Below are 19,202 nucleotides of genomic sequence, written 5' to 3' on the forward strand. Positions count from 1 at the left end.
AACATTAAAGAAATTTCCTTTTTGTTTGATGATTTGCCATTAAGTTGAATTATATTTGATTTAATTGATAATATTTTTTCCAGCATGGACAGCACTAGTGGTAGTTTAAGAGATAGTGAACCTAATTCTCCAGCCTCACCTGGCAGTCCTGATGCTATAAATTCACCTAGTTTCTCTACTTCTGATCAAACATCCCCTGCTGTATTATCTGCTGCATTAAGTAGTCTGAAATCATCCAGAACAGGTTTGTAACAGGTTCAAGCAAAATTTACCAAGTACTACTAATGAAACAAATATTTTTTTCATTAGTAGTATTTCATATTATTAGTAGTAGTGTTTGTATATATGCATCATTTTTAATCATCATTTAAAAAACTGAAGAATTAGGTTTCCAGAAATATTTTTACCTTTACTTTCTACCTACCTGCCAACTCGGAAGTTTTACCTCTATACGATATTAAAAGTTATAATGAAATGACAATTAATTAATCAAATGTTTTTAAACTTTCACCGGACTAAAATTAACTTTTCAGCTTATTCATAAGATCTTGTGATAAATCAATAAATTATTTAAATATTTTGGTTGTCAATATAATTTTTATTTAAATGTAAAAATTATATTATAACACAATAATGCTACCACTTTGAACATTTGAGATAAAATTCCAGCTAAAGCAGGGAATGTTGGCATATCTGCTGTTATATATTAAATCTAAGTTTTTATAATGTATTTAAATCTTGCATATATTTTGTCAACATAAATTTCATTTTTAAAATAGCTGATTACTCCAAAAAATGGTTTTCATCTCTAAGTGTTCCCAAAACTGAGCAATATGCATCAGATGCTTTGATAAAAATGGAGTTCAATTGGATTGAATCACCATCCGAATCAGGCAAACAAGAACTTTTACAGATTTCTAATATACAATTTAACAACTTAGATATTATAGGTAAGTATTTTATATTTTTAAATAATTTCTGTTCTGGTTATAAATATGATTGAACATTTACTGTTTCTTGAAGAAAAAAAAATTATAAAACCTCAATGAAGCAGTTTAACTGTTAAAATACATTTAAATTATGTACATAAAGTAATGATATGCATAAGTAATGATATAAGGATTAAATTATATAAAATAAGTGTATCAATATGAAGGGTTTTTTGTTATTATACTCATCATTATCTTATGAAGTGTTTTGAAATTACTTTCATTATTTTTTGTTATCAAATTTTAGAAATTGATAAGTTATTCATCTTCATGTATACAAATTGGAAAAATTTAAGGCAAGAAGATTTATATAAGATGTTTTTGAAAAAACTGATATTTCCGAGGGGAAAATCCTATTTATTCAACATTGATTTATTTTGCTAGATTATTAAATTTCCAAGGTCTTTGAGAATGAATGTAATAAGTGATAGATCTTGAATGTTTTTTGAAATGGAAGAGGGCTCCAATTGCACTTGACAACAAATTTTCTACAAGTTTCCTTAAAAAAACTGTCAAAATTGTGAATACTATGACGTGAAAGTTTAAACAAGTACTAGGTATTTATAAATTTCAGCAGTTTTAAGTTTTCAGACTATAAGTTAAGGTAAAAAATAATCTTTATCTCTTGTCAGCATGTAAAATTGAAAAATTTATTTATTTAAATTCACAAACATGTTACTTAAAACTCTTATCCTACCACCTCTTTGTTTGTTATTGTTTCCTATTTATTTTTAAGACAATATAATTTTTTTTATTTCCAATGACAGGGAAAACAATAAAATACAACAAAGAAGAACAATAAACATCAAAAGGAATCATTAGAAGTGAAAGAAAGACCAAAGTCATTTCCCCAGAAGCTCTCTAACACACCAATATTTAGCAGTTTCGGAGTCAAGTCCGTGGAGTGACCTACAGCAATGGAGATGTTTTCGGTTCATAGGTTCTTTACAATCGCTTAATCGACAATCAGGATAGTCATATATTTACGTAAGTCATGCAAGTGTTCTCCCAGGCAGTCGTGACCTGTTAGGAGACAAATGATGGCTACAGCAACTTGGCAAGGCTTGTCTGGTATTGCCTCTAAATTTACCACACTCCAGTTCTTATTCTACATACTATCTCCTAGCCAAGAATAGATATTCATTTTCATTATGCATTTTAAATATAGTTTTATGGAGTGGTAGGAGAGTCCAGAGCAATTTGGTTGAATCAACTGAGTGCCCTTTCGAGCAAGGAAGTCCGCCTGCTCGTTACCGTAAATGCCACATTGGCTGGGAATCCACCGGATGATAACGCTAAGAAAATAGAATATTTAATAGAATATTTATTCAAGTGAATGCTAGTTTATCAAATAGAACTTTAAGTCTTAAAACATTAATCTTATAATTCATCTTGCATCTTCTTATAATAAAAAAAGGTAAAAGTGGATGGAAATACAATAAATCTCTGTTAGAAACTGGAGGGATTTTGGAATGATTAAAATAAATAAGGTAATTAATGAAATAAGATCTACACATAAATGTGTTAATTTTTTAATGGTGTCTTTTCCATTTTAAAATTTTCTACATTAGGATCTATACCATTCTGGGTTACTTTATCCTTCATGGTGGGTCGCCAAAACGTGGCAGACAAAGACTAAATCATTATTTTTTTCGAATTTGCTATTTGTTTGACCATGCTAAGTTATTTTCAGTTGAATTATTTTCATATATTGAAAAGTAACTTTTGCTCCCCCTGTTTTGTTAGACATAATCATAAAAAAAATTATTTATTGTGTTTACACAGCAAACCAGGAAACAATTGTTGAACTGATAGATTTTGTGAAGCGTATAGCTTTGGAAAGAACCAGAAAGACAACTACTGAGAAGCTGTCACCGACAGTAGGTTTATATAAACCAATAAATGATGAAGTAAGGGATATTTGAATCTACTATGTTATTCATTTGATAATTATGCCTATACAATACTTCTATTTAATATTTTATAGACTTCCTCAGGATATAATATATCAAGAACAGAAGTGACTTTTGATTTTCATCGTTTAAATATTCTCCTCTTACGAGCTGTGACTCACAGGCAGAGTACTCTGGGACAAAAAGTTGCTACTGCGACAATATCAGCTGCTAGAATTCAAGCCACAATAGGTAAACTGCAAAAGTTTCACTCTCAATTTTAAATATATTCTCTTTTATAAAATGTTTTTCTAAAAAAATTGCTTAATCTTGTGAAGTAAAATAAAATTTTGTAACTATATTTTTTGATGTTAAGATTTAGTTAGTATTAGACCCGAATTTACAACATTTCAGTGAAAAAAAATTATTTTTTCCTAGAACTATCAGCTTTATTTTAGATCTGATCTAATTTATTGTTTTATGAAATAGTTGATGAACAAATTACTCATAAATATAAATCTTTTGGATAATTTTGTCATAGTGTAAAAAGTATTTAAGCTAGTTGAATGGTCACTTTTTTAAAATAAAATAAATGTTTTTAAAATGCACTGTAAAATTTCCATTTTGTTAAAAAAAAAAATCTGAACTGTATAATATATTTTTTTAAATTTTTACTAAGTTTCATAGCTTGTAAATTGTTATTACAGACTAATTTTAAAGTCTTATTATTTCAAAAAGAAAATTAGTTATTGCTGTTATTTACACATGAAACTTTATTATTTTCCTTAGTTATTTTTCAATTAATTAATTTTTATTACTAAGTGCATGGTCTGGAAATAATTTTAACTTCTCTATCATAATTGAGCAGTAAGTTTTCTATAGTCTAGCTATTCTATATTGTAAATGGCGTAGCATAACTTGAAGTTACCATTACTTGGTTTTTAGATGAAAAATGCAGATTTTTATTTAAATGAATTTGAAATATGATTGTGATTATTATAATACCGTTTTAGGATCTGTGATTGATATTCAAGGTTCATTAGGTGGCCTTCAAGTTCTGGATTTAGTTACAGAAAATACAAAACATCAAAAAATCATTAGTATAGGTTATGATCCATTAACTGAACAGCCAATGGACATTTTAAATCAACTGGAACAAGAAATGTACAGGCCATTAACCCATTTAACTAGTTTAGAAGAGCCACAGCATGCATTAACGTTTTCAGTTCGAAGAAGTGACTGTGCGGACAACAGAAGTAGTGATTCTCCTATAAAGAAATATGACATAAAACAAGGTTATTTGGACATAAAATTACGTATGGCATCACTTTGTTACACTCATTCACCAAGGCTTTTGTATGAACTTTCCTCTTGTGCAACAGAATTTAAATCATACATGCGTTCCTTGGCAAGTTCTATTAAAAGTGCTGCTACTGAAGTGGCAATGGGCATTGTTTCAAAAAGGACAGATTCTATTAGTGCATCAATACATGGTAAAATGCCTGAAAATCTTAATGTTTCTAGGACTCGTCTTGAAAGCAGTGGTGAGGATGCGTTGGATGATATATTTGCCCCAGAAGAAGAAAATCTTGTGGTAGATACAAAATTAGATATTCTTTTGCAGACTCCAGTTGTTGCGTTTCCTTCATCATCTCAAAGTGCTGATGTTCTTGTTGCACATCTTGGACGGATTTCCATTCAAAGAGGAATTTCTGAACTTCCGAATAAGAGGCAGTTCTCCACACTTTTGGGTTCATTAAGTGAAGATAATACTGTTCTTATAGAAATACGTGACATGAATGCTCATTTTGTAAACATAGAACAAAAAGCCTGCTTTTTACCATCAGTTAAGAAACATCCTCATGAAATCTTTCTCACAAGCTTATCAATCAAAGATCTTTATGCCTGCGATGACAAAAGCCAGTTTATAGTTCATGATACAATCATGGAAATTGCTGTGAATTCTAGTGAACAATCTCCATCCCAAGATAATTTACAAATTCCTTCTGGCTTACTCGAAACATTTAAAAGTATTAAGCGTAAACAAAATGATCTTGAAACCAGGCTTGAAGTCATAGGACGTGTTGTCAGCCCCTTACGTGTGGTTTTAACTAAACGTCAGTTTCAAAAAATGATGAAAGTACTAGATAACTTAACATTTATAGAAGATCTTTCATTTCCAGCTGAAAGTGATGTCTCTTCAATGCTTAGTTCATTTTCTCCTGATAAAATCCTGTCTCTTGCAGAGATGCATGACCCTTCTCAGAATGAGCTAGCACATAGGCCAATCAAGGTGACGTTTGAGTTGCCAGATCTTATAGCTGAACTGAGAGGTGATATGTGCAATAGGGAAGAAGGCATTGTCAGTTTAACATTCCAAGAGTTTATGTTAGAATATCAAGCTGAAGAAAAGTATGAAGCAACACTTCAAGTTACTTTGCAGACCTTTCTCATGGAAGATTTAAGGTGCATGGATGTATCCCGAAGTTGTTATCTCATGAGTTCTGTAAATCAAAGTAAGCCCAGTTCTTGCCAAGTGATGACAAAATCAAATTTTATTTCTGTTTCTTGCCCTAGCTTAACAGATTGTTATTCTTCAATGTTCTATAACACTTCTTCATCATCTCTCCCTGACAAACTTTGCACTCAAAACATGTTTAATTTAAGTTCATCTCGAAAATTATCAGGAAGCCATGCTTATCAACGATCAAAACCTAAACTAGAAGATAGTTACCCATCAACACCCCCTCCTTCACCTACAAATTCTGAATTTAAACCACCCTATTTTCATGATGCTTTAGTTTCTATTAAAGTCAAATTAATTGATAAAAACTCACCTGTTTTTGCTACCAAATACAATCAGACCAGTCGGTTTATCGACATTGATTTCAATAGTTTGGATATAGTTCTTAACTTGCAAACTTGGGTAATGGTTCTAGATTTCTTGGATTCTTACAATGAAATGGATAAGCTAGTAACAGAGAAAGGTGTTACTAATTTTAAGAGTAGCAAAATCAGCGAAAAAAAGAATGAACAAAAACCGCCTCTTGAAAGTCATAATTCTGAAATTAGACTCAAAGTGAAAAGTTTAACAGTTGTTTTAAATAAACCAGAATATAAACTTGCTAGTGCAAACATCTCAAATTTCACTTGTGATACATCAGTTCGTAATAATACACTTACAATAAATGGAACTCTTGGGCATGTTTCTTTAAGCGATTTATCTCCGCATGGATATTTATATCCTGAGAAATTTGTTACCACAGGTTCTGAAGCACTGCATTTTCATGTATTTAAATATTCCAACACAAACTCTGGCCTTCCTAAAGATTATGACCTTAGCGTGAAGTGCCAAATGAGCTCAGTACAATATGTACACACCCAAAGATTTCTAACTGAAGTTACTACATTTTTCCGCCATTTTAATGAAATGCAAGAATTGATTAAAAGGATACAGCTTGCAGCATCAGGCGCTGACATGGACTCTTTTAATGCTAGAGGAACTCGGGTTCTTTTAGATATTACTGCTGGATCTCCTGTTATCGTTATTCCACAGAGCTCAACTTTAACTGATGTTTTGGTAGCCGATTTGGGCAGAATAAGTGTTTCCAACACTTTTCTTATGTTTGGAAGTAAAGGCACTATAAGTCATTATCGACAAAGTATTTATACCAATGACACCAATATTAAGGACATTAGTCACGGACTGAAGAGGTACACTGTTGGAACCAGTCGAGAAAGCCCAATGATACTTGAGCGCCCTAATATTTCTGAATGCTTATTAGATGTCATTAATGTTGAGCTATCAGACATGGATTTGTATTCAGCAGTACATATACCCTGCAATCACAATAAAAAAAGAGATTCAATTCAGGATAAGGATTTATTATTTCCTTCTTTTATAATTAGAAAACAGGGAACTGATTTGCTTCAGCAAAAATTTGCTCTTAAAGTTCAAATTGAGAGAAACTTAGATTCTTACATTAGTCACCAAGCACCGGATTGGGCTATTGAGGGTACTGTTTCTTCAGTTTATGTTACACTTGATAACAAACAATATAGACTCATTTTTGGTGTGCTTAATCAGAATTTAGGAGAAGCATTAGAAGAATTTACTTATGATACTTATAAAGAAAGTGAGCAATTTGTATTAATGGACACTGAAGAAAGTGCTTGGACAACAATGTCTATAAATATGGATTTAGTGAATGTGTCATTAGAGCTCATCAGAAATGACGGAATTGTAAATAAGCCTGGGGATTGCTCATTGGCAAAATTTGATTTCATTAAATCTCGTTTATCATTTGAAGCCTATTCTGATGGTAGTCGTGACATTGATTTAGTGTCCAACATGATTCAAGTTCTAGATATCAGATATAAAGATGCACCTGTGAATAGTCGCCCCAACGTATTTACAAAAGTTTTGCAGCCAACTAATCGAAAAGAAAACAATGGGTCAACCCTTCAAGCTGAACTGCATTATCGAATTACAAATGAATTTACAAGATTTACCATTCTTTTTAATAACATGAGAATAATGGGTGTTTTTGAGTTTATCAGCTCGGTCATCAATTTCTTAACAATTTCAGCTGGTTCATCTGAAGCGAGCACCTCTGAAGCCGCACAAAAAGCTCACATGACTCCGAATCGTCAAGTGTCCAAGCCTCAAACTAATTTTGAAATGAAAATAAATGTTACTGATACTGAACTTGTTGTTGTAGAGGATACTTCAATTTGGGACAGCAATGCTGTTATTGTAAAAACTACTGCTGTTGTTACTTGGAGACCTGAATATTTGGACAAACCGCTTTCTTGTAGTTTGCAAAGCTTAGAAGTGTTTTCATGTATCATTGGTGTTGAAGATGACACAGCACTTTCAATTATTGATCCTTTAACTGTAAGCATTGAAATCGTCAGCAAACTTAGTTCACCTTTAATTCAGTTAGAATCATCAGAATTACAGCATGTTTTAGAAGTGTCTACACTACATTTGAATCTTCGTCTTTCATACTATGATATGACAATGTTCATAAAAATATTTGAATCAATTAAAAAGCAAGTAGGGTTTTATTCAAATCCATCTATAAAACCACCATCGCCTCATGATGATTCTCCAAATCCAAATATTGAATGCTTAAAAGCTCTTGGCTTCTCTTATAGAGATTGCCAAAATGCTTTGAAAATTTGCAATGAAAATGTGAATGAAGCTGCATTGTGGCTTACTCAAAATGCTTCTCCCCTTGTTGAAACATCCGAAGTTGCATTTGTGAAAAACAATAAAGAAAACGATTCTAAAACTATTAATTTGAGCAGTGCTGAAATTCGCCTTTCATCGTTAAGTCTCTGTATAATTGATGATTGTAGAGATGCTGATGTACCTGTTATAGAGTTAAATTTTATAGATGTTTCCTTTGTACAAAAACTTCAAAACATATTAGAAGGAAATGGTAACTTTTGCTTCAGTATGGATTATTATAACCGGGCTCTGTCTGGCTGGGAACCAATAATAGAACCATGGAAATGCTCATTGAAATGGAAAATGCAAACTACTCAATCAAAACCTGGGAAAAAGGTTTTTTGTCATATTTCCTCTGTCGATTCTTTAAATTTTAATGTCACTACAGCTTTAATTGAACTTTTCAGAACAGTAAAAAAGAACTGGACTGAGGAATATTTAAATATCAATAATAGAACTAAAGATGCTTCCTCTGAAATGCATAGTCCAGGTTGTTATAGGAGAAGGCTTCCTTTTATGCCATTTGCTCTAAAAAATGACACAGGCTGTAAATTATTGTTTACCACACAAATTATATCAGCCAAGCAACAATCCCTAAGTCTTGAAAATGAAAACTTGCCTGCCCAAAACAGCAAAGCCTCCTTTAGTTGGACTGAAGTTCTTCCTGGTAATTTAATACCTGTTCCTTTTGAGAGCAGGTCCAAAATTCGTCACAAAGATTCCCATTTACTAAAACTTCATCAGATAATTGTAAAACCTGAAGGATGGCTACCAACAGCTCCTGTATCAGTCGATCGAGTTGGGACGTATTTCAGGCATGCGAAACCCTTAAGAAGTCATTCAGCCTCTATTTATACAGATAAACCACCTGTCAGACTGGTATTTGTTGTTCGTTTGGAAGGTAGTGCTCGGAAACTTATAACTGTTCAGTCATCTCTGTTAGTATCAAGCCAACTTGAAGACACTATTGAATTGAAGCTTGAGAACTCAGGTATGCAGTATGGAGCTCAAAGTCTCAACTTATATCTAGTACCAAAACAAACTTTACCTATACCATTGTCATTTGTGCATGCCCAGATATGGGCTCGACCCTTGGAAAAATTTGTGGCCTACTGTACTCATAGTGTTACATGGCATCATGTTACAAAACCTGGTGAAATAAAAGGTTCAATTAAGCAATGTAATTCCATTCAGAAAACTACGGAATTTTATAGATTCTTAACCTTAACAAAACGGAGAAAGTTTCCTGTTGAAAAAGAGCACCATTCACCACCGGGATCACATGTAGTAACCATGCATCCAGCTCATAAAATCTTTTTTGTTCCTTCTCTAGAAATCCTTAATTTGTTACCATATGAACTTCACTTTATGATTAAAAATTTTAACATCGCTGGTCTTGTTAAACCTGGAAAAGGCCAATCTTTACATAACATTGATATAAGCAACCAATTTCATTTAAAACTTTTCTTTGAAAATTTCAAAAGAAGTAAAGAAATACCTCTTTCCTCGAGTTCTCGGCATTATCCCTCTCGCATTGAGTTGTGTGACAGTCGCGATAGACTATTGATTCTCAATCTTAGAGTTATAACTTTATCTGGTGGTGGTATTAAATTATTAATTTCAGCACCCTATTGGTTTATCAATAAAACTGGTCTACCTTTGGTCTTTAAGCAAGAAGGTTCATATGGTGAAGCTGCAGGTCAGTTTGAAGAACACGAGTTAGCTCGATGTATGGCACCACTTTTGTTTTCATTTTCGGATCGTGATGCCAGCTCAATGTGCAATGTTAGGGTTGGACGTTCATATTATTCAGATGGAGTCCCACAATGGTGCACGAAATTTGATTTAGAAAAGGGTGTTCGAGTAAGAAGATTGCATCTCTCAAGAAGAGACGGTAGACCAGATTTAGTATTTAATGTTGGTATAGATGTACGTGCTGGTAAAGGCAGATATGGAGATACACATATTGTAACTTTATCCCCGAGGTACCAACTTGATAATAGAACAAGTCATAAGTTAGAGTTCTGTCAGTTATATGCCACGAAAGATAGCTCAAATCTCGTCCTTTCTGCTATGCCTAAATCCAACCTGCCTTTTCATTGGCCCAGAATTGATTTTGATAATTTATTATGTGTTCGCCAACCAGATATTAATAATTGTTACTGGTCAGGGGGATTTCCTATTGATCATATTAATTCATTTCACATTAATATGAGAGATGGTGAAGGCAAATCAAACTTTCTCAGAGTTGAAATAATTTTGCAAGGAGCTACATTTTTTATTATTTTTACTGATGCTGATAGGTTACCTCCACCTTTTCGCATTGATAATCACTCTGAAGTTTCAATAATGTATTATCAAACGAATATAGAAGAAGAAAGACTCAGGACCTCTATTCGTGCTCATTCTTCTTTACCCTATGCATTTGATGCTCCGACTCTACCCCCATATATTACATGCTGTGCTCCAGGGGGATCAGCTGCTACCTATAACATGAACATTTTTAGAGAGGGAAATCAGTTGTTTTATGAAAACTTTATTTGCATAATTTTTAAAGGTACTTTTCCCGATGATGAATTAAATTTAATCCCTCATAACTTGTCTGGAAAAGAATATGTTTTTGATGTACCTTATGGCAATAAAATAGTAATAAATAAAAGAGAAGCTGGAAAGCGTTCTCAATTGTGGAGGATGACTAGTACAGGTATGTTACAACATGAAGGCTCAAGTCCCCCAAGAGATCCTCATAAACCAAATTCCTGCAATAATTCAAGAATTATGGTACTTGATATTGCCGATATTGGTGCTCAGCCTAATGAATATACTCCACTTATTTTGAGAAAACCTGACCCCCGGAGAATTCACACTCAAACTTGGAAGTTTACATCAGATGGTAGGCTATGTTGTGGATATCCAAATTTGTTTGTTCAGTCTAAAGATGGCTTCAAAGGTCTAAGAAGAGGTACTGAGGTTGTTCTAGGGCCATGCTTGCCAGTAAGTTATGTCACTCTAAGCAATGGTATACCAATTGAACAAGCCATCTCCCGGCGTAAACTTAGATCAGGATCTGGAGTTCTAACAGTGAAAGTAATTCCTGATGGCCCAACAAGAGTTCTTCTGATAACCGATTTCAAAAGACAGCAAGTTGTTTCAAAAACATCATCTGCATCCGAATGGGTAGTTGTTGAAAACGAACAGACGAAGAAGCCATCAGATAATAATTTAACCCATTCTAAGAGCTCGTCTATGGCTAAAGAAAAATATGGTGATATTGAAATTCAAATTTGTTTTGAGTTGTCTAGAGGCTTGGGCTTATCATTAACCAATCATCTAAGTGAGGAACTAATTTATGTATGGCTTCATAGTATCATGGTGGAATATAATAAAACTGCATTGCATCATACTCTGGGTGGAAGCATTAAAGATTTTCAAATAGATAATCAACTAAGAGATGCTGAGAAGCCTGTTATGCTATATGTCACTCAGCAAAGTAAGTCTGATGATGAAAGGCATCTTCCAGCTTTGCATTTTACTGTGCAAAAGATGTGCACTCCCTTGATAAATGCAGAAATATTTAAGCACTTAATTGTGACCCTGAAAAATTTGTCAATACATTTGGAGGAAAGACTTGTTTTGAAATTAGTTCAGTTTGCTGGATTCTATCTATTTGAATCTGGTGAAGAAGAGACTGATGAAAACGAAGGTCAAAGTCAGAGAAACATCGCCGAATCAATGGCCTATGAGAAACGATATTATTTCAGTACTTTGAAACTGTGTTTGCAGCAAATAAAATTAAGTGTTCTTACAAGTAGTAATCTCCAGTCAGACTTACTTCAAGTAAAGAAAAAAATGAAACTTCGACTTATACGATTTGAAGATGCATTGATTGAGCTAGATTCGTTTTTGAGAGTGCATCCATTTGAAACATTTGACTTTTTAATTGACAGCATCCTTGAGCACTACAAGGAAGAGTTAAAAAGCCAAGCGGCTAGTATTCTTGGTGCAGTTGACTTTTTGGGTAATCCTCTCGGACTTGTTAATGATGTGTCTGATGGAATTTCTAAACTTATCCATGAAGGAAATGTTGGTGGCCTTATTAAAAATGTCACTCATGGTTTGTCAGATTCTGCTGCCAAACTTTCTGGAAGTTTGTCTGATGGTCTGGGATTAGTTTCCATGGATGATAAGCATGAAAAAATAAGAAAACAAATAAAGCAACAAAGTGTGATATCAGGAAATGATCATCTTATGGCTGGGCTGAAAGGTTTAGGTTTTGGTCTAATTGGAGGAATGACTAGTGTATTCACACAGACTTATGAAGGAGCTGTGCATGAAGGCGTTCAGGTGTGTATTTTTCAAATAATATGAAATACATATTCAGTACTTATTTTTATAGGTCCTTAAAATCAAAATCATTGATTCATTTTTTGTTTAAAATTGTGGAAATAAACTTGTTTTTGTTTAACTTGATTTTGTGTTGAACTTTTTTTTGGGACTAATTATAGAAAACCATCTTAAAATATTTCATATAACTTGAATATTATAGTGTGGTTATACCAATACTGTTTACATTTTTGTACAAATCTTAAAACAGTTTTTATTTGTTTTGTTGCTTTTGTGTGTGCAAATTTATTAAGTTTATTTCTCTGAATTTTAAAGTTATTATTGTTTATTTTACTCTTTGAAACAAAAGTTACTGTTAGAAAATTTCAAAGTTTAAAAATTATGATTATGTAAATATTTGTTTTGAATTAACTAAATTCCTGAACAATTCTGTAAAAGTAAAAATCTAAAATAGTTACTGCAAATAAAAGAGACAAACAAAGCATAAGGATGAAAATAATTTCTTTTTCTTTGGTAATTTCTAAAGTCAAATACTTTTTTTAATGTAAAATAATGCTTTGAAAATTAACACAAAAAATAATTGTACAATGTTATAATACATTTTAATTGTAATTTTTAAATTGTAAGTATAGTTGCACTGTATTTTGTTTTTAGATACAAATAGGTTTATTTTTTTGGTGTCATAATCAGCTAGTTTTAATTTTTTCAAAATATTCATTATTGGGACATTCATCATTGCATCCTATTGATAACAAATTCAACTAAGAAAGTATGTATCTCTAATGATTTTGATTTTCTGACACACCCTTGATCATGTGAATGTCAAATAATCTGTGTTCTACTGTAATTAAATTACCATTGTACTTTTTTGAAAGTATACTTAAATTCAGTTTTCGTTTTACAGGGATTCTTTTCCGGTTTAGGAAAAGGTATTGTTGGTACTGTAGCTAAACCGGCAGTTGGTTTCCTTGATTTTGCATCTGGTGCTGCAAGTGCTGTTAGAGATACTAGCAAAGGAAGTGGTCACACCACAGTATCAAGAACAAGACCTCCTCGTGTATGTGTTGGATCTGGTAGCTTATTGCCAAAGTATTCCTTTCAACAAGCCTTGGGTCAAGACTTTCTATACAACCTGAATAACAGAGATTACAATGAACTGTAAGCATATTCTTTTTTAAAGAGTATTTGTTAGTTGGTTATATTGTAACACAGGTTTATCCTAGAACTTAGTTCAAATAAAACTTAAGGAAGTTTCTATTAAATTTCATATAGATTCTTAGTGAATTTAGTTTGAAATATAATGTTGTTCAGATTAAAAGTGAAATTGAAAACATTTTAAAAATAGTCTTACCATCAGTTATTTACAACAATAATCAAAAGTTGGTTTTTATTTAAGATAGAATTTAAGGTAATATAAGTTATTTCAAACACAAATACATTGAAGTTCCCATTTTGTCATATTTGATAAAAGAATAACTTATGAGTTCTTTAAATTAAGACAAAATAAATTATCGATTCAAAATTTTAGTTATATTATTCATGTTACGAATTTTTTTTTAGGCATTTTGTCCCACAGTGGACTAATTATAAGACACGTTTTTCGGCAGATCACCAAAGTAAAGTATTATTGTCATAGTCAGTGAGTGGCTGGGTGACCACTTTGAATTGAACCTGTCAAGGGACCAATAATGTGCAGCATTAGTCCTCATTAAACTGTTCTACCATAAAATGTTCAATTTTATGTGAAGGTCGTTGGGCTACTAAAGGTGGGGAGCCATTGCCTCTGCTGAGGAATAAAATTTGAGCATGTTTAGAGCAGTCAAAAATAGGCACCAGACATGATTGTGAAAAAACAAAAGTTATTTGAAATCTAAAACATAAATGCGATATGTTTTTATTATTTAGGTGTGTAGGCTTTCCAATTTTTTGAAATATAATAGACAACAGCTGCAAACATAGACATTTTCTTACATATTAACTATTCAAATGCTGTTACCATAATTTAAACACCTTTGAAGATTAATTTGCTAGTAAATAAAAGCTCATGTTAAAACCGAGAAAACTGTTCTAACAAAATTATATTAATAAATTGGTTAGGGTTGTTTTATTTATTTTTTAAAAAGCTTTTTAATTTTTTAAGTAACTCAACAAAAAATTCACTAAAAAATATTATTGTATTAGACATCGGTAACTTTTAAATAAATTTTTACTGCATATTGTGTTCCTTACTTATTAGCTCTATAAATTTACCCTTGTTTGTTGCTTGATCTTTTGTTAGTTCAAATTTACTAGGATGCGGAAAAAGAATCGTAACATTGAGGGCTACAAAACCACTTTATGAATTTTCTGTTCAATATTAATTAGTGAAAATTTCTTGATGAGTATCGAAAAGTTGGAGATTGTACTAAATTATAGATGTCCATCTAACCTAAATTACTTTTATTAGATGATTAAAATTAAAATGATTAAAAAATTTTCATTCGATATATTGCCATTTTGTTGAATTATCTTATGTTTAACAGAAGCTATATTAATGAATGCTATTGAAAATTCAACTAAATCAAATAAAAAATTTATTATTAAGTCAACTATTAACAGAAGTCTTTACTTCATAGAAAAGTTTTAAATTAATCATTCTACGTCGGCACAGTCACCCCAAATTAAAAATTTATTATTTTTTTTACGATTTTTATATTGTTTTGCATAAATTTTATAATACCCAGGTGATTAATAGATCCAAATTTTACCGGGTAACAAATAAACTTTTTGCCGGGTATCAGGAACCAACTGAGTAGAATATTCAGTTGTCACTGAGTCACCAAACCTGGCAAAAATTTAGGACTCCCTGTACATCACTAAAATAAATAAATGAAATTCAAAGTTCACTTCATAAACATTCTCAGTATTCTTATTGTTAAAAAACTTATGATGATTAATCCTTTTTGTAAAACTATTTTATAATTTTAAAGCTGTCTTAAATAGTTTTATAACTTTTACATTTAACTTTTTGCCCAAACCAAAATACTGTTGCTAAATATTATTTGTTTCATTTCAGATTTATTGCCAAAGAACAAATTCGGTCAGGTTCAGAAGATTTACATGCACTTATTTCTAATGAACAAATATATTTCTTCAGCAGTACATCGCCTTCCTCTAGCAATATAGTGTTAACTGTACCTTTTACAGACTTATATAAATGCAGTTACGTTTGTTCAGAAGCTGGAGTGATTGGTGAAGTTAGGCATTACTTACAATTGATCATGAAAGCTGATAATGCAGCTGGCTCTGTCACTGTTCCTAATGAAACTACGAACCAAAGACTCTCTAGAAGTGCATCACTTGAGCCTCTTTGTAAAAAACCTCAAGTCAGATGTGATTCAGATGATGTAGCACAAAAGGTATGCCATTTTTGCAATACAGTTTTAAATTTATTTTCCTGTTGATAAATGGTTAACTTTTGCAGTAATCAAGATAAGAATTTTTGACAATATCTAAGTTAAAGCTTTATACCCAGAGCCGTGCTGGCTCTGAGTATAAAGCTTTAACCTTTCAATCAGGTGACCCAGGTTCAAATCCCAGTAGTGGCTGGTTGATCCAAATTCTGTTCCCCGCTCACACTGACTCCAGTGCCAACGTAAAATATCCTAAGTGTTAGACATTCATGGGTTAGAATGGGCTAAGCTGGAGAGGTTTTCGTGATTTCTCACCATGTAACACAAAATACGGGTCAATTCCATCAAAAAAGTCTTCAATGAAGGCTTGTTTGATCCAGAAGTTATTTTATCACCTGGAAGACTGATAGTTAACTCAGAATTGGATCGGCTGTTTAACACCAATTATAAAATTAAATAAAATATCTAGAAATTATTAGCTTTATTTTTCTTGTAGCCTTTATTGTGTAGTAAATATTTGTTACTGTAATTCTTGTATTATTTTCCTTTTTAATAATTCTATATACTGTGTAATATTTGAAGAGATTAGATATTTTTCGAATTCTGTAGAAAAAGCTACTTTGACTTAAACATTGTTATTTGCGAAAACCTGGAGGCTTTTTTTAGAAATAAAAACTAACTTACATAATTTTTTTTTCAAGCAATACTTTAAAATGTTCTAAGTGAAATCTGTTTTTTACTTGTATATACATATCGCTCTAAATAATATCTGTGTGTGTACACATGCAGGCACACTCGATAACGAGCAGTCAAAGGACTGCAATATTTGCTTGTTATAACCAAGTACTCGTAAAAATCAATTCATGAAAAAAACCTGAATGTTCTTACATACTTACTAAATTATAAATCTTGTATTTACTTATTTTCAGTAAAAAAGAAGTTGATTAGTTTGCTTTGAACTGTCTTATTGCTCTTTGTTATGCCGTAACTCAACAATAACACTATTTAGGCAGCCACTGAGTATAATTTCTGCAAATATATAGATATATATGCATAGAATATTACATTCAAGTTAATTAAGGTCAGGTCATCATAAGCAGCTTGATAAACAGTCTAATTTGCTTAAACAAACCCGGCTACTTATCCAGAACTTAGACTCCTGACTTGAAAAACATTATTTGCACCCTTACTTTCCACAAAAATTTTTTTCACTTTTCTGCACACTCAAAAACTATTGATGAGTTTGAAATTATTCCCATTTGTTGTTATCTTTATTGCTTATTTTTGTATGCTTGAATTGCAGCTCATGTGCTTTTTGAACTTTAGCTACAATATCCTAAGGAGTCTTCTTGGAAGTACTGTCAACAAATTCTTCTCTGTGCATTTTCAAATTTTTGATTTGATTTAAATACATTTACATTGGCATTTAAGAATATTCCTTTTTTTTTAACCTTCTATCAGCATCAAAATTAGGAATTTATTTAGAACTTCTGATGACTTCTTGGTCATCAAACCAGAATTCATTTAATGCAAGCTTGGCTTGCTATCTGGGTTCATTTTAAACGAGTTGGACTGAATACCAAGTCGCTTATAATGAGCTGTGATATTACCTAAATTAACTTGCAAATATATAACCCTAAGAAATTAAAGTGGAAAGATATTACTCGATTAAAAAAAATGAGATGGGTCTAAAAGTCGATGTTTCAAGACTTGCTAGACCCGAATGAAGAAATATTGTGCCTGGCAAGTCTTGAGAGTGGGCGTTTATTTTTAAGCGCCATATTTTATTAATTTATTCTTTTTCATCTCTTTAAGGTTGCTATGCAAATAAACTATGCAAAAAGTTTACATGAAGAGAGAACATACATGGTTCTTGATGATGAAGATAGTGATGATGAAAAAGACTGAATATAAAAGCTGTTCGTGAATAAAAAAATATTTCTGTCGAGAGATTTTGAATATAGGTGTATAAATAGAGATTTTGCTTTGATTTGTATAGTACATAAATTTTTAAATTTGTGTTAAAAAGTATGTTGAGATAAAAATAATTTGATGTCACAATAGCAACACACTTGACATAACCATTTACATATCTAAATTATTTTAAAATTATCATAAGAGTTGATTATTTGTGTTGTCATTTCATTTACAGTGTGTGTGACAATTATACAAAAATGTAAATTATAGAAATACGTATATATATATATTGAATGTACATGCTCTATTGAGAATAAATAAATTATTTTTCTAATAAATGGGACATTTTATAACTATGCATTTATCCACACGAGCACAATGCTGTGCTTTATAATGACCTGTATGTTGCTGGGTTTATACTGGCCAGCAAAAAAAAAAGGATATAATTGAAGGACTTCAATAATTAAAGAATGAGCCACACTTTTTTCAAATGGGAAAATTTTACTAACTGCTCCTTAGTATTGTTTTCAGATAGGTACTTATTTTTGATTTCCCCCCCCCCGTTTTTTTCCATTGGATGATATAGTACACAGAAACTTCCTACTGCACACATAAAAATTGTATGTTTCAGCAAGAACGCTCTCCAGGACAATTGAAAATGTGATTTATTATTCTATTGACCCAAGCCCGTCAATAATAAGTTAACTTACAAAATCAAAACAAATAACTTTTTCTTGATGCCCTTATTGATTCGATTTCATCATACAAAGTTTAAAATTAAGACAGCAAATTTGATATTGTTTCTAGAATTCACTCAGTATTCTTTATTTTAAATATCAGCAAGCCTAATACACTAAATATGTTTTTGAAATTATCTCCTCACAACTAATTAAGCACATTAAAAATTAGTTGAATTTGTTTAAAGTGATTTATTTATAATAAAATGTTTGCTAATTTAATTTTCTGAAAATAATAATTTTAAAAAAATGAATTTTAAATAGCGAATTGAATTATTCTTTTAGAACAGAGATGTATTAATATTAAATTAAGTATTGATTAATAACCAATCTGTCTGTATGGTAAAGAGTCTGTCTCATTCCAAGAAGGTCCTGGGTTCAAATCTCTATCTGTTTTACATGTCCTTGTGTTGTTGATCCATCTATATGGTGCCCACAAAAACATACACTTGTGGGTTCGATATCTCGCCGGCTGAAGACTCCCTGTATAGTAAATGTCGACTGGTGTGTGTTAAATCTGTCGAGCCACACAGTCCTCCATGTTCCCATAACAAATACCTCTGGGGGTACTGATCCAGGAGTTTCCTTGTCTTCTGGATTGGTTCAAAATTACAAGGCTACGGGGATGAACATTAGTAGTCATCAACCCAAAATAGGGTCGGCTGTTCAACGACGGTTATATATATATATAAAAA

General features: G+C 31.8%; 1 protein-coding gene across 1 annotated transcript in view; it reads left to right on the forward strand.

Annotated features, from left to right (window-relative positions):
* LOC107443085 (vacuolar protein sorting 13D) overlaps positions 1-18,108 on the forward strand; it is a 57,393-nt gene extending 39,285 nt beyond the window's left edge. The window contains exons 24-31 of the mRNA XM_043046390.2: positions 84-244; positions 780-950; positions 2,775-2,899; positions 2,977-3,133; positions 3,895-12,461; positions 13,366-13,619; positions 15,517-15,859; positions 17,669-18,108. Coding sequence (XP_042902324.1) covers positions 84-244; positions 780-950; positions 2,775-2,899; positions 2,977-3,133; positions 3,895-12,461; positions 13,366-13,619; positions 15,517-15,859; positions 17,669-17,761 — 9,871 coding nt within the window. The 3' untranslated portion in view covers positions 17,762-18,108. The remainder of the gene's footprint in view (positions 1-83; positions 245-779; positions 951-2,774; positions 2,900-2,976; positions 3,134-3,894; positions 12,462-13,365; positions 13,620-15,516; positions 15,860-17,668) is intronic.
* Positions 18,109-19,202: the final 1,094 nt, after the last annotated feature.

This window comes from Parasteatoda tepidariorum, chromosome 10 (assembly GCF_043381705.1).
Source record: "Parasteatoda tepidariorum isolate YZ-2023 chromosome 10, CAS_Ptep_4.0, whole genome shotgun sequence".
In the NCBI taxonomy this organism is placed as follows: domain Eukaryota; kingdom Metazoa; phylum Arthropoda; class Arachnida; order Araneae; family Theridiidae; genus Parasteatoda; species Parasteatoda tepidariorum.